We start from the raw sequence: 24,402 nt of genomic DNA on the forward strand, positions 1-24,402 counted from the left end.
AGCCAGTCTCAGCCGCCGGGACCGAGGTCAATGGTAGGCCAGAAAGAACATGGCTAGGCCAGGACTGAAGGCCGACGACAAGGCCACGCTCAACAGCCAGAACCAGCCCAGGCTCTATGGCCAGAACCAGAGCAAACCCGGGCTCTACGGCCAGAACCAATGCTAGTGAAGGCTCTATGGCTGGAACCGTAGAGCCTGGTAAGGCTCGACGTCCGTGGCGGAGCTGTACAAGGCTCCACGGCCATAGCCGGAGCTAGACCAAGCCCCACAGCCAAAGCCATAACTAAGCAAGGCTCTACGACCGGAACCGGAGCTAGGCAGGGCTCCACGAACGAAGCCAGAACTACAGAAGGTGCTGCAGCCGGAGCCAGAACCGGAACTAGGCAAAGTTCTACAGATGGAACTGGTGCTAGTCAATCTTGGTCCACTCCTCATAAAAATCATAGAGAAGTCCTGCTATTATGAAACCCAAGGAGTGAACCAAAAACCCCATCATTGGGAGGTGCAGCAGGCATAGGTAGACCTGGAGATGACGCCGAGATCATTCTGCCAGCATGCAAGGCAGTTTGCCATAGGGAAGTGGAAACTGATAGTGGTCCTGGCCTGTCACACGGGGCCTCACGAACTAAACAGAGGATTTACAAGAATCTGTAGACTTATCCTCTGGCAATCTCTGAGACCCAGAATTACCTCAGGTCATACCAACTTCCCCAGATCTACTCCAAGCACAAGATCACTTCTAAAAGGTAGCTTGCTAAATGCGACTTGGAAGCCACATCAGCAGTCCGATGCCAAAGCTAAATTCTTGCCCAGAGGGTGAAGAATTGGATGGTGTGGCTTTGCACTAGAACTGACTGCACATCGGAACTAACAAATGGGCTGAGAACCAGATCTAGATGATGTAGCAGAATATGGCTGTCTGCACCGTTGTGCCCTACAGATAGACAGCTGCAGAAACGTGAACTAGCAACCTCTAGATCACTGTGCTGACTCTCAGCTGGTTGCTTAAACTATTAAGCTCTCTCTACAATGAAGTAGCTCCATAATAAACGCTAGTTGTCCCGTACACATACAAAGGTGTAAAAATGCATTAGAAGCAATAAGAGCCACTGGTGATGCTGCGGATACCGTGGTGGCTGGAGCTTGTATGCAATACTTTGGCTAGTATCAGTGTTCAAAAGGAGAGTTAACCTTTAGTACAGTAGTATAGTGATAACTGTTCCAGTCATGCAATGAACTGCTTGGCAAAGCAAGCAGTAAGAGAATGAAATAAAATATGCTCCATTGAAAACAGAGCTGAGTCCACAGTTTCTTATATGATGAATAAACCAGCCTTGAACTTATGACCTTCAGGTTGAAAGCCAGCCACCTACCAGAATAAAGCGAAGATAAATACCTGTAGCAGGTATTCTCTGAGGACAGCAGGCTGATTGTTCTCACTGATGGGTCGACGTCCACGGTGGCCCAGGAACGGCAATTTGCCAGAGCAAAACAAAACTTTGCCAGAGCCTTCCAAGCGTGCGTGGTGCGCGCACCGCACATGAGCGGCCGTCTTCACACCCGTCGCTTAAGAGTCCCGCTCAGATCAAAAAGCAATAGCAAGGAGAAGAACTCCAAAGGGGAGGTGGGTGAGTTTGTGAGAACAATCAGCCTGCTGTCCTCAGAGAATACCTGCTACAGGTATGTATCTTCGCTTTCTCCGAGAACAAACAGGCTGCCTGTTCTCACTGATGGGGTATCCCTAGCACCCAGGCTCACTCAAAATAACAAAGAAGGTCAATTGGGCCTCGCAACGGCGAGGACATTACCGAAATTGACCTAAAGCAGAAACGTCTAACAGAGTGCAGCCTGGAATATAAAAATGGCCCTGGGGGGGTGGAGTTGGATTCTAAACCCCGAACAGATTCTGCAGCACTGATACCCAAACCGACTGTTGCGTCAGGTATCCATGTCAAGTGGTCTGATTTCAGAGAAGTGCCCTGCTCGACCATCATAGATTTCGATGAAATTTTCTGTGAACATTCATACATGTCCCCAATGAACATTGGTAAAGTTTTACGCTCGCCGATGCAATACTTGCTGAGGTATAGTAATCTGTTTGACCCCATACTGCAGCCTTCTATGGTACGACTCCGAGATTTCGGCAACTTTGAGACACTATCTCCGGCAATATTTTGTTGAGAGAAACAAAACTTGGCCATCTTGTACAACTTTTTGCGCTCTATTAAACAAAATAATTAAAAAAATCTTCATGAGAGATTTCCATGAAGAAAACGGAGCAAACATGGTCCGAAAAATTTGCGGCACAAAAAAATTGTAGTTTGGCTTTTTATATCTCTGGAATTAAAGGTGTGATAAACGTGAAACTTTGTACACAACAACTTATCAACACAAAGTTTTCGAATATAAAATTTCATTCTCCTAATATTTTCCATTAGTTCACAAATTGAGTGTAAAGTTGATGATTTTTCCTAAAACGCCCAAAATAGGGTATTTGTAGCCCACTTTTACAAAAAAAAGACCATCTGGAAACTCTTTTTAATCATTTTCATTAGAAAGAGCATGTTTCAAACCCCTTTAAAAAAGTAGGGTTGGTTTTTCATCGCTGGCATTTAAGGCCCTAGAAAAACGGACAAAGTTGAGGACGTTGCTCTCGCAACATCATATACTTCAACATGCATTTTTCTATATTGTCGTTTTCTTTCCATTTCTGCTGAAGTTTAAAGTGTATAATTCATTTTTTGTATGCTATATAAATCTGTTAGTCTACTAGCGGTGCTTCTACACTAATGACATTGGTTAAATATTCTGTAAGTACCTTATTGATGCCGCGCATTAGCATGTTTCGGCTATAGGATTCTGTACTGTGCAGGTGTAGTTGTATGTTTCTGTCATAACAATCTTTATAACTTCTCTTTTTCAGATTCGCATTAATTTAATACACTTCATATTATTAATTATTGTGATTTTGCTTAATATGCGAAAAATGAATGTCAGACAATCCCACTTTGCCCATTGGCGTTGCTGGAAAAATATTGTCATCAACGTGCCACCACGGTTCATTTTATTCTAAAGAAATTGGGTTACATTGAGGCATATTTTCAAAGCACTCAGCCTTCCAAAGTTCCATAGGTTTCTATGGAACTTTGGAGGGCTAAGTGCTTTGAAAATATGTCTCATTATGTGCACAGCTTGTCCGCCAAGGAAAAAATGCTCATTACTCGGCGATCGGAGGTTGAGTTCACAGACGACGACCAAATCTGCCTGCATCACAAAGCAGTGTATTTGGAAAAGTACGAAATGAAGCGAAAGTCGTGCTGCAACCCATTCGACAAAAAATCAGTTAAACATGGACTGTTTAAAGTCTATCTAGCCATGTCCGTTGATTTGAAAAAATTGAAAACAAATGTGAAGCCGGGCCAAAAAATGTGTTCCAAGTGTAAAGCCAAATATTATTTCTATGGTCGAAAGCAAGGCAGAGTCATTGTCATCAGAAAATTACAATATGGACATTTCAGACATTCTTGATCAAAGTTTGACTGATTTGGGGACTTCTCCATTAAAAAATTCGGAGGTTGGCCAGAAGGGATAAAACTGGATATGTGAAACGAAAAATTGAACTTGTGCAGAAAGTGGTAGCAGAAAAAAAGTAATGGTAGCCGCTGCAGTATCAGCCGAAGATATTGGACAATCTAGCAAGTTGGCTGCTAAAAAATGCCTGTCATGCCAAGAATACACTGACCTAATCAAAGATGTGAAAATGAAAATTAAAATATCCAATAGATCCATGAAAATTCAATTATTGACTTTGGCCCCAAAGAGTTGGTCAATACCAGTGACAGCAAAAACGTTTAGCGTTTCAGGAACGTATGGTTAAAACAGCGCGAAAATTAAAGCAAGAGAGAGGCATTTGTGCACTACCGGATGCAAAAGTTAGCAAACTGCTACCAAAGGAATCGCCGTCAAAGTTCGAGATTTCTACGAGGATGATGAATTTAGCAGGATGTGCCCTGGTAAAAAAGATTTTGTTTCTGTGCACTTCTTGAAGCCGCTGGCAGGCTTCGAGGACATGGGCGGAAAAATCGCGCCGGCGAAGTCAAAATTTGCAATGCCGAAAAAAGGCACCAAAACTGGGGAAAAACCCATACGGGCGGCCAAAATGGCCGCTCACGACAACGAAAGGAAACTTACAGGGGGGGAAAAAAAAAACCTAAAAAATACAGGAAAAGTAAACTCTTTTTTTTTTTTTTTTTAAACAAAACACGAGCGAACTCGCTCAGAAAAAGAATCCAAAGAGCGGCGAGACTGAGGAGCATGCTCGCACTACGGGCAGGAAGACGGCCGCGCATGTGCGCGTGAGGGCTAGCAAACTTTGTTGCTAGGAAGATCTCCGATCCTGAGGCTGCTGTCGGACGTCACCCATCAGTGAGAACAAGCAGCCTGCTTGTCCTCGGATAAAAGCATCCGACGCTAGTCTGTCATGGGCCTGAAGTCTGCAACAGAACTGAGGAACCTTGTGATTGATCTGAGTGGCAAAAAGATCCACCAAGGGAGGGGGTGCCCTCTCGGAAGATCTTGCATACAACACTCGAATTGAACGACCACTCGTGAGGTTGCATTATCCTGCTCAGTCTGTCGGCCAGACTGTTGTTTACGCCTGCCAGATAAGTGGCTTGGAGAAACATGCCTTAACGGCAAGCCCAAAACCACATCTGGACGGCTTCCCAACACAGAGGGTGAGATCCGGTGCCCCCCTGCTTGTTGATGTAGTACATGGCAACCTGATTATCCAAATTCAGACAATTTGATTGAACAGCCGATCTCTGAAAGCCTTTAGAGCGTTCCAGACCACTCGCAACTCCAGGAGATTGATCTGAAGACCTGATCAAACAAAACTAATAGCACGCATAAACTTGCGTGCTATTAGTTTTGATCACAGAGTTGTTTCCCTGCACTGTTCCGGTGCTAATTTTACAGCGCAGGGAACTGATCAGGACCTAAGTTGCAGAGAGGGAAAAAGCTAGGTATACAAGATGGAGTGGAAAGCTGAACAGGGGGCTAGAAATTAAGCCTAAGAAAAGGTATAAACTAAGCTTGGGTGATGAATCTCGGAAGGGTGGAGTCAGGGAAATGAGAAAGCTGAGACTGCCAAGACTGGACCAGGTAGAAGCCAGGGCTTCTGATGGGAGAATTCTGCTCCAAAAAAAGATGACGACTTTTGCATTAATTTTATAGTACTGTGCACCTATAATTTTTCACTTTTTGTTTTTATGTTTCAACAATTTTTTATTGATGTACACATCGTATCACAACCTTAATCAGGGGTCTACAACATTCGCCCCAGATGCTTCCAATCTTACAAACAGTGATAACATCCTTCAACAATCTTTTAAACATTTTTTCTCCCCTCCTTCCTCCCATTCCCCAATAAATCTCCCAAGTGAGCCCTATACTCTTCTGGGCCCCATTGGTGTGTCTTCCCTTCCCCTCCCCCCCCCCTACTTCCCTCCCAAGGAGCATAATCTCCCCTCTACTTCAACAATGAAAACCATAGGTACAAATATATAATCTTATATTTAACAGGTAAAATTCAAAAGCAGACTGCGACCTCGCGGGCTTAACGTATCTATATATCCATTCCAAACTTGCATAAAGGCCTTTTTCTTCTTGGGGGATCCCCGCGCCTCTCTGGCCTCCCAGGTGGCTAGCAAATGAATTTGATTCCTCCATTGCCAGTAGGACGGGGGATCTGGAGAGACCCAGTGTTGTAGTATAGTTTTCTTGGCCACTAAACATACTTTTCGACACCAAGTCCTCATCCCCTTATCCGTCATCCGAAATCCTGAATGTGTATCTAAAATATAGTGATCCCAGGATCCCTTTATTACCCTTCCCACTATAGTAGACATATACGTCTGGATCCGACTCCAGAAAGCTCTGATCTTCACACAACCCCAAAATGCATGATATAATGTATGTACTGTAGCATTACACTTAACACATCTATCACTACTTCTGGGGTTTATATGTGCAAGTTGCTGTCTGGAGAAATAAGCTCTCATTACTCCTCGGTATCCACTTTCTCTCAACCTCTCATCTACCGTAAGGGCAGGAATACTTCTCAGGGTGGCTCTTACATCCCAATTCCCTAAATTCCCTCCGGAGTCCCTTTCCCACATTTGTTTAATGGACTGAAAATTCTTGGGTGTGGAAATTAATGTTAATGCCCTATGTATAGCCGACACTGTTACCCCAGTAATCTCCAATTTTTGGAAGAAATCTCTCACTTTCTCCTCCGTTTTCATCTGCAAAGCTGGTTGGTCCAAACTAAGAATGTAGTGCTTAATCTGAGCATATGCAAACCTATCTCCCCAATGTGTACCTAGTCTGGTTTGTAGTGTTTCAAATTCCATCAACTTCCCTTCCCCATCCAACATGTGTTCTATCCTTGAAATCCCCTGGGCTTCCCATCTTAAAAATGCCACGTTTTCCCGTCCCGGATCGAAGTTCAAATTACCCCTTATAGATAATAATCCAGTAATTGTGGCCTTTCCCCCCATAGGTTTCATGAACCCTCTCCAAGTCTCTCTTAATGGCTGTAATATCACACAGTGTTTAAGGTTTATCGGCAGGTTTCGCCGTTCTTGATGCAAAAGTGTTAAAGGGTCGTAGGGCGAGAAGTATTCTTGTTCAATCTCTAATGGGGTGTATTCACTTGTCTGATTCACCCAGTCTCCTATATGCCTCAGTAAACAGGCACAGTTGTAACTACGAAGGTCTGGTAAACCCAGTCCTCCATTGTGCCAGCCCCCCATCAAGAAATGCATTTGCAATCTGGGCTTTTTCTTTGCCCAGCAGAATTGACTAAAAGCCCTGTTAACCTTCTTCAAGTCCTTCTGCAATAGACGGAGAGGTAGTGTTTGCATGGCGTAAAGCCATTTAGGAAAAATCATCATGCGAATTAAATTTATTCTGCCTCTCAAAGATATGGGTAATCCTGCCCAATTACCTAGATGTTTCTTCGTATCCATTAATAGGCTATTTATATTAAGCGAGTATAACTGTGTGGTATCCATAGTCAATCTAATCCCTAGATATTTGAATGAGTCTTTCGCCCAACTCAGGGGAAATTCTCGTCTCCATCCCTTCTTTACTTCGTCTGAGGAGGCTAGTGCCTCCGATTTTAGGAGGTTCAATCTAAAACCCGCATAGTCTCCATATTCTTCGAACGTTTCCATTAAGTTAAGAAGGGAATCCTGGGGCTCCGTAATCATCACTAATAGGTCGTCAGCAAAAGCTGCTACTTTAAATTGATGTTTACCAATGGGCATCCCTTTTATCAAAGGGTTTTCTATGATGGTACGGATCAAGGGGTCCAACGTCAGTACAAAGAGTAAAGGAGATAATGGGCACCCCTGTCTGGTACCTCTTCTTATCGGGAACGACTCTGTCTCCAATCCATTGACTCGAATTGTAGCCCTCGGTTCATGATATAACGCTTTAATGGCTGAAGTGAACCGTCCCGTAATTCCATATCTTTCTAACGTGGCAAAGAGAAACTCCCAATGCACTCTATCGAACGCTTTTTCTGCGTCAAAGCTGATAAGTAGTGCTGGTGTGTTGTTTCTTTTTCTCATCTCCAATGCCCCTAATATTCGTCTTAGATTCTTTGCAGACGTCCTCCCTTTTACAAACCCTACTTGTGTCTCATGGATTAACTTTGGCAGCATTTTCGCTAACCGGTTTGCCATTATTTTTGCTAACAATTTCACCTCAACGTTTAACAATGAGATTGGTCTATACGATTCTGGAATCAGAGGGTCCCTACCAGGTTTTGGTATAACTGTAATTTGTGCCCTGGAAAGATTGAATGGCAAACGCTCTGTATCTATTATCTTATTAAAGTACTTAGCCAGCGTGGGAGTAATGCTATCTCTCATAAGTTTATAAAACTCCATACGCATCCCGTCCGGTCCTGGAGCCTTCGACAATTTCCCTCTCGTTATTTCCTGCTCTACTTCCTCTTCTTGAATTGGGCTATTCAACACTTCCCTCTCACTTTGCGTTATTTCTGGGAGTTGTAATGTATCTAAATAAAGAGAACCCTGGAGGCCTTGGTCAAATGGCGTTTCATATAATTGTTCATAGAATCTAGCAAAGATTTCTCCTATCTGCTCATCTTGCCGTACCAACTGTCCCTGGCTATTTCTCATTTGTAATATCTTCCTGTTTTGTGACTTAGGCTTAGCCAAGCGAGCCATCATGCGACCTGATTTATTACCATATCTATGTAATTGAAATCTATAATAAATTTGCGATTTAGCCGCTCTCTTATGCAGTAGTTCATTCAGAGCCACCTGCAACTCCAGTAACTTAGTGCGTTGCTCAGGCTGATTTGTCTTCCCATATGCCTGTCTTGCCCTACAAATCATAGAACTCAATCTTAATATTTCTCTATTTCGGGCCTTTCGGACATGATGTGTGTGACTAATAATTTCTCCCCTAAGCACCGCCTTGGCGGCGTCCCAGAACAGTAATGGGTCAGTCTCGTGTTCCTTGTTAATGGTCTTATATTCCTCCCAACTCTTCTGAAGCCTTTCGCCCAACTGTCTATCTGTAAATAATTCCAGTGGGAACTGCCAGAATTTTTGTTTAAGCTTTCTAGTAGGCACCTCCCACTCCATATATACCCAGGCATGATCTGAAATCGTGTAGGGTCCTATATTGGTTGTGGCTACCTGTCCAAACAGATCTCTAGTGACCAGGAAATAGTCTATTCTAGCTTGTGATGCATGAGCTCGAGAGTGATGTGTAAAATCCCTCTCCAAGGGGTGCAGCATCCTCCATATATCAATCAAGTCTATCATTTTCCCCAGTCTTTTTAATCCCTGGTTGGACGCTGCCCCATCCCTCCTCTGTCCTTGGGAGCTGTCTATCGTTTGTTCCCATACTGTATTAAAATCTCCCCCCACTATTATAGGTGACCCAGCATATTTCATCAGATGTCCTATCACCGAGTTATAAAATTTTTTGTCATACTGATTTGGTGCGTATACATTGCAGATCACACATTTATGCCCATCTATGTCTAGCTCTACTATGACATATCTCCCCCCGGGGTCTATCATGAGGGGTCTCACTGTGGCCGCCACTCCTTTGCGAACTAAAATCGCCACTCCTCCTCTTTTTCCCAGAGCATTTGCAGCTATGCACTCTTGTACCCACCAGGTGCGTAGCTTAGCATGTTCTTCCTGACTTAAGTGTGTCTCCTGTAACAGAGCCACATCTATCTTATATCTTTGCAATTGCTGTAGAATTTTGGATCTCTTAATGGGTGAATTGATCCCGCCTACGTTCCAGGTGATCAATTTAATCATGGAATCTTGGTTGGTCTATGACTAATATTGCATGTTTTCTTGCTCCTAACCCTACCCGGTGGGCATCCCAGCCACTGCCCTTCCGGGATGAAATTTGTGTTGTACCCATAGACTCGTCGATCATTACTCCTTCCCTCCCTTTTACCTAAACCTCCTCCCCTCCCTGGATTCCTCGTTCTTCTTTTAATATATCCGTCTCTCTTCCCATTCCCCCCCTCCCCTTTCCCCCCATCTCTATCCCTATCCCTCCTCCCCTTTACTCCCTCCCATCCCCTCATCCCCTCCTCCCCTCTTTTGACCGTTCCCTGATAGGGACTCATCACGTATAGTCGCCCCCCAACCTCTCTCCCTCTGTGTCCCCCTATACACTTCTTGCCGTGTTTTAAGAAAACCCCGGGTCCCTCCTTCCTCCCATTATGTCTATTTTTGTCTCTTTATAACCGTGGGAGTGAGAAAACAATAACTCCAACAGATTAACCTTTAAACATTTGAACATACATATATACTCTTATAACTCGCCCATATTCTCACACATACTTTACTCACTCCTTTTTCTGTCCTTCCTCCCCCTCCCAAGCTATATACTTGACCTCCTGCTACCACAGTCTTTCAAACCTGTTAACTTTTTATCAACTCCGGTAATTTCCTCTAGTAGTCCAAGACTATCCTCTGTATCAGTAGTTACCAGACATAAATGTCCATATAGTCCATATATTCCATATTGACTCTTGGCATCCTTTTTTTCCCGTACTCAATCCGGTAAGCCTCCGCTCCGATTACTCCTCTCCTCCTGTTCCATCTGATCCACAAACTCCTTGGCTTCTTCTGGCTTTTCAAAAGTGCGAGTCGTTCCTTCGTGCATTATCCTTAATACCGCTGGATACATCAAGGTAAAGCGTTTCTTCATTGCAAATAATTTGGAACAAATGGGTGAAAAAGCTTTCCTCTTTCCCACCACTCCCACTGAGTAGTCTTGAAAACATATAATCCGTTTGTTTTCAAAAGTTAGATTTTTCTCTCCTCGTGAGGCTTGTAAAATCCACTGCTTATGGGCAAAGTTTAACACCTTCAATATGACCACCCGAGGTCGGGAATCTGTATCTCTGCGTGTCCCCAAGCGATGTGCCCTTTCTATCCTTAGTGGGCCTAGATCAGGGGGAAATCTCACTTGCTCCATTAACCAGCACTCCAGAGCCGATGTTAGATCTCTACCTCCCAGCTTTTCCGGTAGGCCCACCAGTCGGAGGTTGTTTCTGCGGGACCTATTTTCCAAGTCCTCTATCTTTTGTTCCAATGTCTCTACTGTTCGTAAAAGTTTATTCTGTGTCTCTTCCACTACGGTAACCCGGTCTTCTACCTCTCCGGTCCTAGTCTGGAAGGCCACACATTCGCGTGTGAGATCCTCCATTCTCGTTTGTAATTTCTCCAATTTCGTGTCAATTGGTGTAAGGCGTCTTTCAAGTAGTTCTTCTAGAACCGCGGTCATCTCTGTCGTTATTTCTGAGACCCAGATCGACGCTACTGTCGGGTCCGCGCTGCTGGGTACGGCGGCCATCTTAGAATCCGTTGCCTTTTGGCGCAGCTTATCTTTCTGAGTCGTTTTAGCCGCCATCTCCCTTCGCTTTTGTTCTAATAATTCCGTATCCGAAATCAGCTCTTTTTCCCCTTCCAGGAATAGCTTCCAGCAAGTCAGAATCGTGTTTCAATGCGCGTGAGGGAGAGGTTAGGCGCCGGAGCAGCGTTCAGGTGCTACCGCTCTCCAGCATGGCGTCACGTGATCTCCCACTTTTTGTTTTTAAAAACACACAATCCCCCCCCCCCCCCAGCAGTATTATGTGTACTATCACTTTTCAAAGTTTTTAGTTATCCAATGAAAGTAATCAACCTTTAAAGAAACCAGTTTTCTCCAAAGTTATGCAATGATGTATACTAATTTCTAAGTCTCATCAAGAGCTAATCAGAGTATTTAACAGAATGCCCTGGACATGGTTTCTATCCTGCATCCTTTTATGAACAGACTGTACAAGCTGTAACCTCACTGTACCTTCATGTAGTTAAATAATCATCTAATTCTGCCTTACCGTTGTCACTTTTGAAAAATCAACATAAGCTTCTCTTGAAAAGAGCAACAAGGGCTAAAAGATTAACACACCAATAAAGCAGACTGGTTGACATTTTCTATTACCTTGTATTCCCCACAGACCACTATATAATGAAATCTGCAATCCTAGAAGACAGTAAGTATGCTCACTACTGTTTTATGACCAAATTTGCTTGCATCTATCAAGACTCAGGATGACAGCTATTTTAAGTGTTTCCCAATATACATCTGTATTTGATCATCACAGCACAATGAAACTTGCAGAAAATGGCATAATTTGGTCTGCATAAGGAAGATGTAAATGTGCTCAATCTCAGGCTGCTTGTACAAAACCTAAAAAGAATTAGAGAGCACTCCAATACAGATTCTTGGGTTTTAATGCACAGAGCCTTCTTATTTGCACAAATCAGTATTCACTATTTTGTGCATCCATGGAGGCCGCAATTCACCATTCATGACGCTCTGTTTGTGCATTTGCAGACCTGCACATTTCAAAATAGTCTTATTTTGCTTTCACTTTTGCCTTTTTGGCGTTTGCTTCTGGAAATGGTCCCATCTTGAGAAGCAGGTGGTTAAGTCTTGGTGTGCTTTCAACACCCACTGCAGAATACAGTATCGGCTCTGAAGTGGACCATTCCTTGGTTATGAACAATAAAAACTAGGCCCAGACTGCATACTAGTGAGGTGCATACAGTAGTTTCTTGACTGTTATAACCAAAAGCACATGTTTCAAAAACTAAGAGACCCAAATGAAGAAAACAGCATAAAGTAATAGCATGTTGGATTAAGTATTACTCCTGAGCAAGTTATGTGCAGAATTCCTTAGCAGGGCAAAATTTTATGTTTTGTGTATAGAATCCAGCTGAAGGAAGAATCAGGAGGCAGACCGTGTGGAGAAGCATAAAGCCTTGAACCAGCACAAGAGAAGCAGAGGAGCAACCAACCCCTGCTGATGGAGGAGCACATGTCCAAGTGCAACCCAAGGAGGTTAGATTGAGAACAGGAGACAGCCTGCCTCTCCTACTCTTCTCCGTTCTCTTGCTCATTCTCCTGTTCTCTGCTGGAGATATCTGTACCAATCCTGGTCCTCTGCATCAGCTCTCATCCTATTCGTGCAGGTCACACAGCATGTCTCCAATCTAATTTCTGTTCCTCTCCTCGCCCCTTCCTCTCGTGTGCAACAAACTTTTCTACATCCATGACCTCTATCTCTCATACTCTCCATCTGCTTGTCCTGAGACTTGGCTTTGCCCTCAAGACTCTGCTTCAGCTGTGGCCCTGTGTAATGTATGTTACCTTTTCTGCCATACTTCTTGCATGATTTGGCCACAGAGGTGGTGTCAGTCTACTACTCTGAACCTCTTGTAGATTTTGGCCTCTTCCACTTCAGTCTCACTGCTTTTTTTCCTTCAAAATCCACTCCATCCATCTATTCACTCCTCTATCTCTCCAAGTAGCAGTCATTTATCATCCCCGAGAAGACCCTTTTTTCCTCTCACTGACTCCTGGCGTTCCTTCTTTCTTGAACCTTTATATCCTTTCCTCATTCTTTGGTATTTTAACATTCATGCTAATGATCCCTCTGACTCTTATTTTTCTCAGTTTCTCGCTTTAACATCCTCTTTCAATCTTCAACTGTGCTCTAGAATCCACTACCTACGTACCTGTACCCAATCTGCAGAATGCCTTTGGGTGAAATCCCATGCTCACTTCATGCATTTCAAATTCTTGCTGACCTCCTTCCAGTCTGCTCTTTCACTTGCCAAACAGGACTACTACATCCAGTTGACAAACTCTTTTGGCTTAGCTCAAACCCTCAGCATCTCTTTGCCACACTGAACTCTCTCCTCAAAGTGCCTTCACTTTCTCCCTGGACTGTGGGGTTGAGTACCTTCATGATGAGGTTCACAAGATTAACCTTGAATTTTCAACTAAGTAACCTCACCTTCTTCCCTTAGTCCATTGTCTCAACTCTCCTTAAACCAACTCCTCTTCTGAAATCACTGAAGAGGAAACTGCACATTATCTGTCCTCCTCCAAGCTACCTACCTGATCCTCTGATCCTATTTCCACCCATCTACTTGGCACTATCTTTCCTACTCTCATCCCACCCATCTATTTAGCACTCTCTCTCTCTCCTACTGTCATCTCTTCTATCATATCCTCAATCTTTCACCTTCCACTGCTACTGTTCCTGATGCCTTCAAAAATGCCATAGTTACACCACTTCTAAAAGACCACCGTTGAACCCCTGTCCTTCCAAATATTGCCCCATCTCCCTCCTCCCTTTCCTATCCAAGATACTGGAATGTGCTGTTCATCACAGTTGTCTTGACTTTCTTTCATCTCAAGCTATTCTTGATCCACTTGAATCTAGCTTTCGCCCTCTTCATGCCAATGAAACAGCCCTTGGTAAAGTCTCCAATAACCTGCTCCTGGCCAGATCCAAAGGTCTCTATTCTATGCTCATCCTTCTCAATCTATCTGCTGCTTTTCACACTGTTGATCACTCCTTGATATGCTGTCCTCACTTGGATTTCTGGGCTCTGTTCTTTCCCATCGCACTTTTAGTGTATACTCTGGTGGATCATCCTCCACTTCTATCCCACTATCAGTTGGTGTATCTCAGGGCTCTGTCTTGGGACCTCTTTTCTCCATCTGTACTTCTTCCCTCGGTGCTCTAATCTCATCCCATGGTTTTCAGTATCACCTTTATACTGATGACTCCAAGATCCACCTCTCCACAACATAAATTTCAGCAGGAATGCAGGCCCGTTCCTTTTAACTTGCTGCACCATATGCCCGGAATAGACTTCCTGAGTCAGTAAGTCAAGCTCCATCTCTAGCCATCTTCAAATCTAGGCTAACATAACATAGATGATGGCAGATGAAGACATGTACTACTACTACTAATCATTTCTATAGCGCTACAAGACATACGCAGTGCTGTACACCATACACAGAAAGACAGTCCCTGCTCAAAAAGCATACAATCTAGATAAGACAGGTAGACAGACAGAATAAGGGTAACAGACAGAACAATAAGGGTAAGGGAATAAAGAGGTGAAGATAAAAGGACAGGGCAGGTGAGTGGTGGTTAGTAGTCAAAAGCAGTGGTAAAGAGGTGGGCTTTAAGTTTGGACTTGAAAACGGCCAAAGACGGGGCTAGACGTACAGGTCAGGTAGTCTATTCCAGGCATGAGGTGCAGCAAGATAAAAGGAACGGAGCCATCCAGAACATGTACAGGCCATCCAGTCTGCACCCACCTTTTTGATACTGCTTTTAACTCCTAACCTCTATTCACTTGTACAGTACCCATGTTTTATCATCCCCATCTTAGTAATTCCCTTATCGGTCCTGTTTGTACTGATTAGACTAAGCTTTCTCGAGCAGGGACTGTCTTCATGTTCAAGTGTACAGTGCTGCGTATGTCTAGTAACGCTATAAAAATGGTAAGACCCAAAGAAGTGAATTCTAGGCTCGCAACATCCAAGCTGAGAAAGCCAGAGACTGGAAGTTGGGATGTAGAAGCAGGGGAGTAGCCACGGGCAGGCCTGGATGGGCCCAGGCCCAGCCACTTTCCCTCCAGGCCCGCCCAACCGTCCGCCCCAGGTGTCAGCAGGTGGGGGGGGGGGGTGCTCCGCTAGCGCCGCAGTCCCCACCTGCCTACCAGCTCCGTCGACGGATGGAGAGATGACCCTCTTCTGCCACCCGGCACCCAGCCTTAAAAAAGAAAACCGAAGCAGAGCGCCTCGCGTCTGCTCTGCACTGCTAAGGCAAGTAAATTGTGCCTCGTCATGTCGGGCCTCGGCCCTTCAATCACTGTGTCCCGCCCTCTGATGTAACTTCCTATTTCTGTGAGGGTGGGACTCAGTGATTGAAGGGCCGACGCGACGAGGCGTTTTGCTTGCCTTAGCAGCGTAGAGCAGAGCAGACGCGAGGCGCTTCTTCGATTTTCTTTTTTAAGGCTGGGTGACGGGTGGCAGAAGAGGGTCATCTCTCTGTCCGTCAACGGAGCTGGTAGGCAGATGAGGACTAGGTCGGGGAGGGGGGCTCAGATGGTTGAAGGATACATGGGGTGGGGAGAGGAGGGGCTCAGATGGGAGAAGGGGACAGGAGGGAGAATGGGTCTGGGGCTGAAAAGGGGGGCCCTAATGCAAGGCATGTGGATGAAGGGAACTGGGGGCTGAAACAGGGACAGGGAGAAGTGGCTGGGGCTGAAGATCAGGACTGGTGGGAGAAAAGTGCTGTGGTTGAAACTGGGGAAAGTGGCTGGGGGCTGAAGCAACAGAATGGTGGGAGAAAAGGGCAGCGAGAGGGAGGGCAGGCCCTGGATGGATGGGAGAGGGAGGGCAAATGGTGGATTGAAAGGGCAGAAAGGGCAGACAGTGGATGGAAGGGACAGCAGAGAGGGTAGACACTGGATGGCAGAGAGAGAGCGAAGACAGATGCTGGATGAAAGGAAGATGAGGAAAGCAGAAACCAGAGAACTAAATAAAATATATTTTTTATTTTTTTGCTTTAGGATAAAGTAGTATTGTAAATAAATGTTTATAAATAGAACATGTAAATAAGAATCTTTTTATTGGACTAATTTTAATACATTTTGACTATTTTTCGGAGAACAAAACCCCCTTCCTCAGGACAGGATAGGATACTGTAACAGCACTATGCTGTATTGACCTGAGGACGGAGGTTTTGGCCTCTGAAAGCTAAATGTATTAGTCCAATAAAATGGTATTTTATTTTCTATATTCCTTTTATTTCTATTTGTTAATTTGTAAAGTGGTGATTGGTACTTGTTAGTTTTTTTCAAATTCACATCTGCTGTCTTTATATTTTGCACAGTACTAGGGGACATTTTCGGTTTCTGTGGTGTTGCATTGTATGCAGAGTCTGGCATCTTGGGGGTTCAGTAATTTTTGTCTAAATAAAAAGTTTTTGATTACTTATTCTAGAGTGGATTAGGGTGTATCTGTGTTTCTGAAAAAGACATGGCTTTCAGTTGGCATTGACTGTGCAGGATCGATCTGTACTATTCTGTCTGGTTTCGTTTTACAATAGGTGAATTGATGTTCTAGTGCTCACTGTAGTGTTTAAGATGCTTTCCTTTTCCTTGTGTGACTTGTAGAAATTACTGCTTATGGTATGCTAGAATTGCTCTATAGGTCCTGAATCTTTTGTATTCTCGGTATGCCTAGTACTGGATTTTGGAGGGGGGTGTTAAAAAATGACCGGCCCGGGTGTCAACTACCCTAGGTACGCCACTGCTTTGATCGCTGTTGCTGCCTTTTCTCCGGCGGCTGATGCCAAACTATGGGGGAGGGGGCAGGGCTGATGCTGGGCTACAGTTCCAGGCTGGAGATTTTGGGACAGTACTGCATTTCTGACCACCCAATTGCTATGGGACTTGAAGCACTGATTTCCATGGGCAGAATCAAACACTGCAAATCCCACACTGATTTAGGTTATAAAGTCTAAATCAGGACTGCACAAAAGCCTAGAACTGTGTAATTTGCCACCTCTGTGATTTCTAATTTTTTGTTTTTTATTCTGCAGTTGGTAAGGGGGGTGGTCTGTGTTCTGCATATGACCGATGTAAAAGATTCTGTGTGCATGTAGTTCGTGTGGGGATCTATATGAGTCTGACTTCTCTGGCTTTTTAAATGGGAATGTCAGTTTCAGAATTTACCTGTTTTATGAATACAGCTTAATCAGGCATTTGCATTTGTTACAAAGTTTGAAGGATATGTGCCATTGACATGTTTGCCTTATAGCAGTCATATTTGGTCAAGTTTAAGATATGGGATAAAATCACTATATTTAAAAATGTTGGTGTTCCATGAACGAAGTATGTGGTTTTTTGTTAATGCAGGAGAGCTGTTGCACAGACTGTTTACTTAGAAATCCATCATCAAGTGCACTCTAAGGCATTATTAAGGAGTATCCCAAGAAACACTACTCACACCTAGTGCCCACCCATATTAGTTCTAGTTCTGGGCCCACCCAAAATGTCAGGTCTGGCTACGCCACTGTGTAGAAGGGACCCCTCATTCTACATAAGGGTCAGAAAACACTCCTATCGCCATGGTTCTTTGGAGGATAACTCTAGAAGTAGAGGGAACCATATCTGCCGCAGCCAGCACGGCGCAAAGAATCATGATTCCGCGGTCTTGCTTGAGTTTCAACAAAGTCTTCCCCAATAGAGGTTTGGGAGGATACGCATAAAGAAGACCTGTCCCCCAACTGAGGAGGAAGGCATCTGATGCTAGTCTGTCATGGGACTGAAGTCTGTAAGAACTGAGGGACCTCATGGTTGATCTGAGTGGCAAAAAGATCCACCAAGGGGGTGCCACACACACAGAAGATCTTGCGGGCTATGCTCATAGAGAGACTATTCATGAGGTTGCATTAATCTGCTCAGTCTGTCGGCCAGGGTATTGTTTTTGCCCGCCAAATAAGTGGCTCAAAGGAACATGCCACATTGAGACGCCCAATGCCACATCTGGACAGCCTCCTGACAAAACAAAAAAAAGTTATCCCCCCAGCATAGGGCATCCGCCAACCTCTGCTGAACAGTATGTTTTAAGTCAGAAACACGCAGCCATGAAAGTCTTTGCATTGCTATACTCTGGGCAGAGATTCTGGATGCCACATCAAAAGTGTCCCAATGTCGAGGGAGTGCCGACTTGGGTGGTAGTTGACACCGGGGCCACATGTAGCATCGGTGTCAGAGGCTGCACTGCAGGCTGAAGGCCAAGCAGGGCCACAATGGGAGGCAGGGTAGGAGCAAGCACCCCCGATGCACATCGTTGCACGAGGTCATCCAGCAGCTCAGGGAGCAAGACCCAGATAAGCTCAGGGGGCCAACACCGAGAAAAGCTGGTGTGCCGGTTCAGGCGCATGTCGCAGAACTGCCAGGGTTGATTCAGGAGCAGGGTCTTGGCTGCTGGGAGAGTGACGCATCGGCACCTCCAGTACGGAGGGGGAGCAGTCCTTCCGGCATCGACGCTTCTTGGGTGCCGAATCCTTCAATGTCCAAGAGCTCCCAGCATCACACATCAAGGGCGAACAATAACAATGCTTCTTGGCCTTCATCCAAAGCATATCATCGAGGCTCCTCGGTGATAAGGGCGACATCGAATCCTCACGTCACCATGGGATCAGGTCCGAAGATGGACGGCCCTGGGGGCCCTGCACAGCAGGAGGCCTTGAAGCAGGTGGAAACCCACTCAATGCTTCACTGTCCCAGTATCTAACGGTCTAGCAGCAGCCATGCTTACCAACTCTCCCAATGCAAGTACAATGCTCAATGTCGATGCCAATCCAGATGTCGAGGAACCGACTTGGCTCCAAAAATACTCTTTCGATGAGCCTCTCTGGAAACCTGGGTTCTCTTCTTAATGCAAAGACAGAGAACACAAATGGTAGGGATCTAGACACTGTAGACACAAAGAATGGGTGTCTTTCCGAGAAATTGTCCAATTGCAACGGGTACAGAACTGGAAGCCACTGGGAACCTTCATCAACGTGGAAGGAAAAACTTCCTTGGCTAAATTAAAGTGATGGTGCCTGAAAAAAATTGCAAGGCACTGCAAAAACGAAAGGGAAAATTCCCAGCCGAAGTCAAGACCTAAAAGCAGCCCGATAACAATGGAAAATAAAAGGAAAATTTAAAACCGGGCAAAAATCACTAATTCTCAAGGGAAAATAAATATAGAGTTTCTACAACAGGAACACAATAAAAGATGAAAAACAAAAAAAAACAAATGAAAAATAGTTGAAAGGCACAAAAAAAAAAAAAAAAAGCTCTCTAGGACTGAACAATGTGAGAGGAGACACTAAACAAAAAAAACACGCCCTCTCCTCATTGCAGTAGAAAAAGAAGCGAGGAGACCGCATTCTCATGGCAGGTGGTAAGGCACTCAACACATGCACATGTCTCCAAGCTCCACAAAGCTTTCATTAGACTTTTCTATATTCCAGACATGCGACGTGGGTAGGCTCACCCACTTGTGAGAATTAATTAACCTGCTTGTCCTAGGAGAAATAAAAATGCTACCAACAATAAAAGAACGATAACATGGATGCAGTAGCTCATAGGTTTGTTTGCTTTGTTTCGAGTGTACACAAAACGACGGCTGCGTGGGGAAGGAGAACCAGACTAACCTAAGTGGCTTCAACTTTCTGACATCATGTCATCTCCTACATAAGTACATAAGTATTGCCATACTGGGACAGACCAAAGGTCCATCAATCAAACCTCCTTGGTACAGCCCATAGCCCAACCTGCAAGAGGAGCAGCCAAGGTGCAGCCGAACCCACATGGGAAGAGCAGCCCACTCTGCTGCTGACACAAAGAGGTTGGGTGAAAACAGAAGACGGGATGACGTCAAAAAGTTGAAGCCAATTAGGTTAGCCTTTGTTTCCCGTTCCCTATGCAGCCGTTTTCCCAGTACACTCAAAACAAAGCAAACAAAAATATGACCTGCTGCATCTTTATTGTTGGTAGAATATATAGGCTTGCTTTTGTGTTCAGGATCATTTTGTTGCCGAATATACCAATTATTCTACTGCTTATAGTCAATGCAAATTCATGATTCCTTCAATAATGACAAGTTTTCCAGGTCCTGAGGCAACGAAGCAACTTCACACCATCACACTACCACCACCATGTTTAACTGTTGGTATGATCTTACTGTAGAATTCTATATTTTCTTTACAGCAGACATAATAGGACCTGTGCTGTCCCAAGAGTTCCACTTTTGAAGTGTCTGTCCATAGAGTATTATCCCAAAAGGCTTAGGGATCATCCAGATGTTTTTTTTTTGGGGGGGGGGGGTTCAATGTGAGAGGAGAACTGATGTTACTACTGGATAGAGCAAAAAAACAAAGTAGGGGAGGGCCAATACTGTTCCAGCTCAAGGGGTCAGAGGAGCAGGGTTCCACCCTCGACCAGGTCCAGTCCATAAATCTAGTAACCTTGGAGCTGGCCATCAGGCTCTACCAAGCTGTAAAGCAAAGCCTGCACAGCTGGGAGCTAGGCCAGGAACAACAGTATGAACAACTTACCCTCTTGCTGGAGGAAGAGAAATAAAAGGAGCTTTCTACTAAGCACAGCCCCTTTGTACTGGTGATATCTCTAGGAAAGATCAATTTCTCTACCTCACTCTGATGGCAGAAATAATAATACCCACATGTTACGGATAGTACAGCCTAGACGCTAAAGACAACGATTTCCAAATCTGTCCTGAGGGAACCCCAGCCAGTCGGGTTTTCTGGTTATCTACACTGAACAAGAGAAATCTGCATGCACTGGAAGTAGTGCATGCAAAAAATAAACCATGAATATTCATTTCAGGTATCTTGAAAACTTGTCTGGATGGAGTTCCCCAGGACAGGTTTGGGAACTACTGTGCTAAGGAAACAGTATTTGCAGGTAGAAACAAAAACGATGAACAAAGATCATATGCCCTATCCAGTCTGTCCATCCATGCTAATATCCCTTCCTCTCACTTAGCGATCCTTTGCGCTTGCCCCATGCTTTCCTGAATTCAGATACAGTCTTCATCTCCACCACCACAGAAAATTACAAAATCTTGACACAAGAATATCAGGTACACCAAACAGAAGCAATCTCAGTGGTCCATACTGCTGAAAAGGCAAGGTGCATTTGGTACTTTGCAAAGGGAGTTTTATTATTGAAAATTTTGTTAATTAAAGCAAATAGAAATAGATATAGAAGCACTCACCTCCACTGACATGCACCTCATACAGAGAGTACCTGGGAGAAGACAACATGCGCATGTCAGGCCGAAACTTCTCTGCTAGTGTCTCTATAACATCTTGAGTTGTAGCAGTACTGGAAACGCGAATGCATTTGGTGGCAAAGTTCCCAGCTGCTTTGTCCTGAAAGTAAAATCTCATTACGCCATGGAACTCCAAATCCTGCAATTAAAGGAAACAGCCGTGTTAAGCTACACTGCACCGCATTTAAATGTGTCATGTCTGCTGTTATCTGCTACTATGCATGTTGTGATATGACTATTACATGTTCTTAAAATACAAGACATTACCAGCCAACAAAAGAGTAGAAACTTATAAACCTATCCCCACCAGCAGTGTCCAAGATGTATAATATATAACCAAAGGACAGAAGTAACCACCAAAATCAAATAATGATGAATATGGAGAAACCCTCAGACAAAATACTCATCCATGCCACGGTGCAATTTCTAACAACCATTAATTGGGTGGATTCTTTTTGCATATCTTTCATGGGGCAAAACTCCAGTTAATAGTATGCAAATGTGCTCATCACCAACTTAAATTTAGTCTCTAATATCATAAAGAACAATGAACTGCCATGGATTAAACAGAGATAGTTCCCCTTAAAACACCATAAGTTTCATCATGGCAATTTCTTCAGCTGTTGGAGAGAGGATTCTCACCTGAGTCCCTGAAGAAGTCGCCATGATGAAACCATGGTGTTGGGTGTCTATTAAGGTTATCTCTGATATCTGTCACAGAGCCTTAGCTGCAAACTGTGAACAGCCATGGAGAAAAGTGGATTTAATTCATTGTTCTTTATGAGAGAGACTAAATTTAAGTAGGTGATAATGAGCACTTTTGCATACTATTAACTGGAGTTTTACACCATGCAAGATATGCAAAAAAATACACCCAATTAATGGTTGTTAGAAATTGCACCGTGGCACAGGTTTGTCTGAGGCCTTCTCCATATTCATCATTAGATTTTGGTGGTGATTTCTGTGGTTATATAGTATAATCTATACAAGCACTCTTATGCATCTGCATTCAAAGTATATTACTTTTTTTTGGCTTCCAAGTTCCTTCCTGCTCTTTGATTTTTCCAGCTCAACTAAACAGCTCTCAATGTTTTTCAGTTCTTATAATTATTGCAGATACCTTTTATCCCCCCCAAAAAAAACCCAGTCTTTACAATCATACGAAACAAATGAAACCTTAGTACAAATAGTCTTATACAGTATACAATTGATCAGTCACTAAGAACTAATACATCTTTTACAAAGTTTAATTTTTTTTTTCTCCCTCTGATCACTTCGTGTCCCCCCCTAACTTACTCCTGGATGCAGGAAACTACTAGCCTAACTTTCCCCATAGCCATCTTCACGCATGGTTCCACCCTGCTCTGTAATGTTCCATAATCTATCATTACATACAATAAATGAAGCCTTTACGCAATTAGGTGGAGAATGATATGTACATTGGATCAGGATCATTTTTTATGGCAAAAAAAAAAAAACATAAAAACAATGCTTTTTTTCACCACTGACGTGAAATGTGCAAGAGCAGAATCACTTGATAGGAAAAGCTATGGGAGAAACTGGAGGCCCAAGTTCTGTGCCACAGTTTAAATTAAAAAAATACAATACACCTTGTTCTGTCACCAAAAAGGCAATTCTAAATCAACACTGAAGGGTCATATCAATCGTGTCACTTTTTCCAGTCTGGGTCCATTCTCCAACCTAAAGGGTTTTTAAACTAGCACACAAAAGTGTTGAATGTACAAGAAAAACCACTCATATCTCGGGATCGCTTCCCCTACCTACAGGTCAAACATTGTATTAGTGGGCGGGGGTGGTTGAGTGACGACCCAGAAGATAGTTAACATCTGGAAAACCTGTTGGTGGCAGCTTTGGGGAAATAGAAAGGTCCTATTTCTATACTGTATAAACTGAGGGAGGGAAGAAATTTCAGAAATATATTTTTATGTTGCAGTGGGAGATGGACCTGGGGAGGGAATTAACAGTGAATGGAAAAGAATCCTATGAAGAAAGCTTCTACCTATTGTATACCACAGAGGCCATGGGAAGGTGCAAACCATCCATATTTCTAGTTTTTATTTCAGTATAGCTATATTGTATCTCTGAGCTGGGCACAGACATGAAATTGCAAGACAGCTAGAAATGTATTTTTTCTAGTAATCACCTTCTAAGGCTGTGGTTTGACATTTGGCCTATGCTAACGTGATAAGCTGCTGGTCAGCAACCAAGAACCAGAGACTCCTATGACTAAGTACACCTGCAGTATCCTGATAAACAATCAAAAGGAGAAGTGGGTGTGGGTGAAATTGTAGCTTCAGCAAGACGGTGGGGGATTAGCATAATGACTATGCATAACAAGGACATAGGACAAACTATTAGCTAATAAAAACTTATGCTTATGTATATGACAGACCTCAAACTGTCCATGCAATAAGGGAATAAGATGACAGAAAGTGCTGGAACAGGATTCACCAGAAAACGAAATAGAATGTTCTGGAAAGATGCATATTCATTAGGTAGAAAAGGTAATTAAGATACTAAAGAAAGAAAGGTATATAAGAGGAAAAAGAACTGAGGATGGCAAGCCTCAGTATGTCTACATTAGCAGGTGGACATATTGACAACTCCCAGGGAAAACTGTTCATTATTTGCTACATATTATACTCTACTAGGATTTTATTTGTTGATATTTCAATAATTACTGATTGGCTTCTTTGACTATTTGAATAAACATTTATGTCTAAATGCTTATTTAATAGCCAGAGTTTTTCTTGCCCGGGGGAGAACATTTCTCGAGGTTCCACCCTCCAGGAGGCCTCCAGAAGGCTACTCCTGTCTCAGAGGCAAAGAAAGGAGTACATCATACCATGATTAAAGAAAATACTTATAAAATTGTAACATGTTGGTATTATTTTCCTATAAGACCGAAGGCTATCTTCCCTACCAGGGTTTTGGAAATCTGTTGGAGATTTAATATGGGAAATGACACATTTTACCATATTTGGTGGTCTTGTAGGAAGATAAAACCATTCTGGTCTACAGTAGTGCAACTAATGGTCACAGGGTTTTGGTACCCCCTTTGTGCTAAATCCACTGTGTTGCTGCTTAGGGAAT

At 43.7% G+C, this 24,402-nt stretch overlaps 1 protein-coding gene across 9 annotated transcripts in view; it reads right to left on the reverse strand.

Annotated features, from left to right (window-relative positions):
- Positions 1 to 24,402, reverse strand: part of AFDN (afadin, adherens junction formation factor) — a 414,469-nt gene that overhangs the window by 361,164 nt on the left and 28,903 nt on the right. For all 9 annotated transcript variants that reach the window (XM_030195932.1, XM_030195930.1, XM_030195924.1 and 6 more), the window contains exon 2: positions 21,232 to 21,427. In XM_030195932.1, the coding sequence (XP_030051792.1) occupies positions 21,232 to 21,427 (196 nt within the window). The remainder of the gene's footprint in view (positions 1 to 21,231; positions 21,428 to 24,402) is intronic.

Source organism: Microcaecilia unicolor, chromosome 3 (assembly GCF_901765095.1).
Source record: "Microcaecilia unicolor chromosome 3, aMicUni1.1, whole genome shotgun sequence".
NCBI lineage: Eukaryota > Metazoa > Chordata > Amphibia > Gymnophiona > Siphonopidae > Microcaecilia > Microcaecilia unicolor.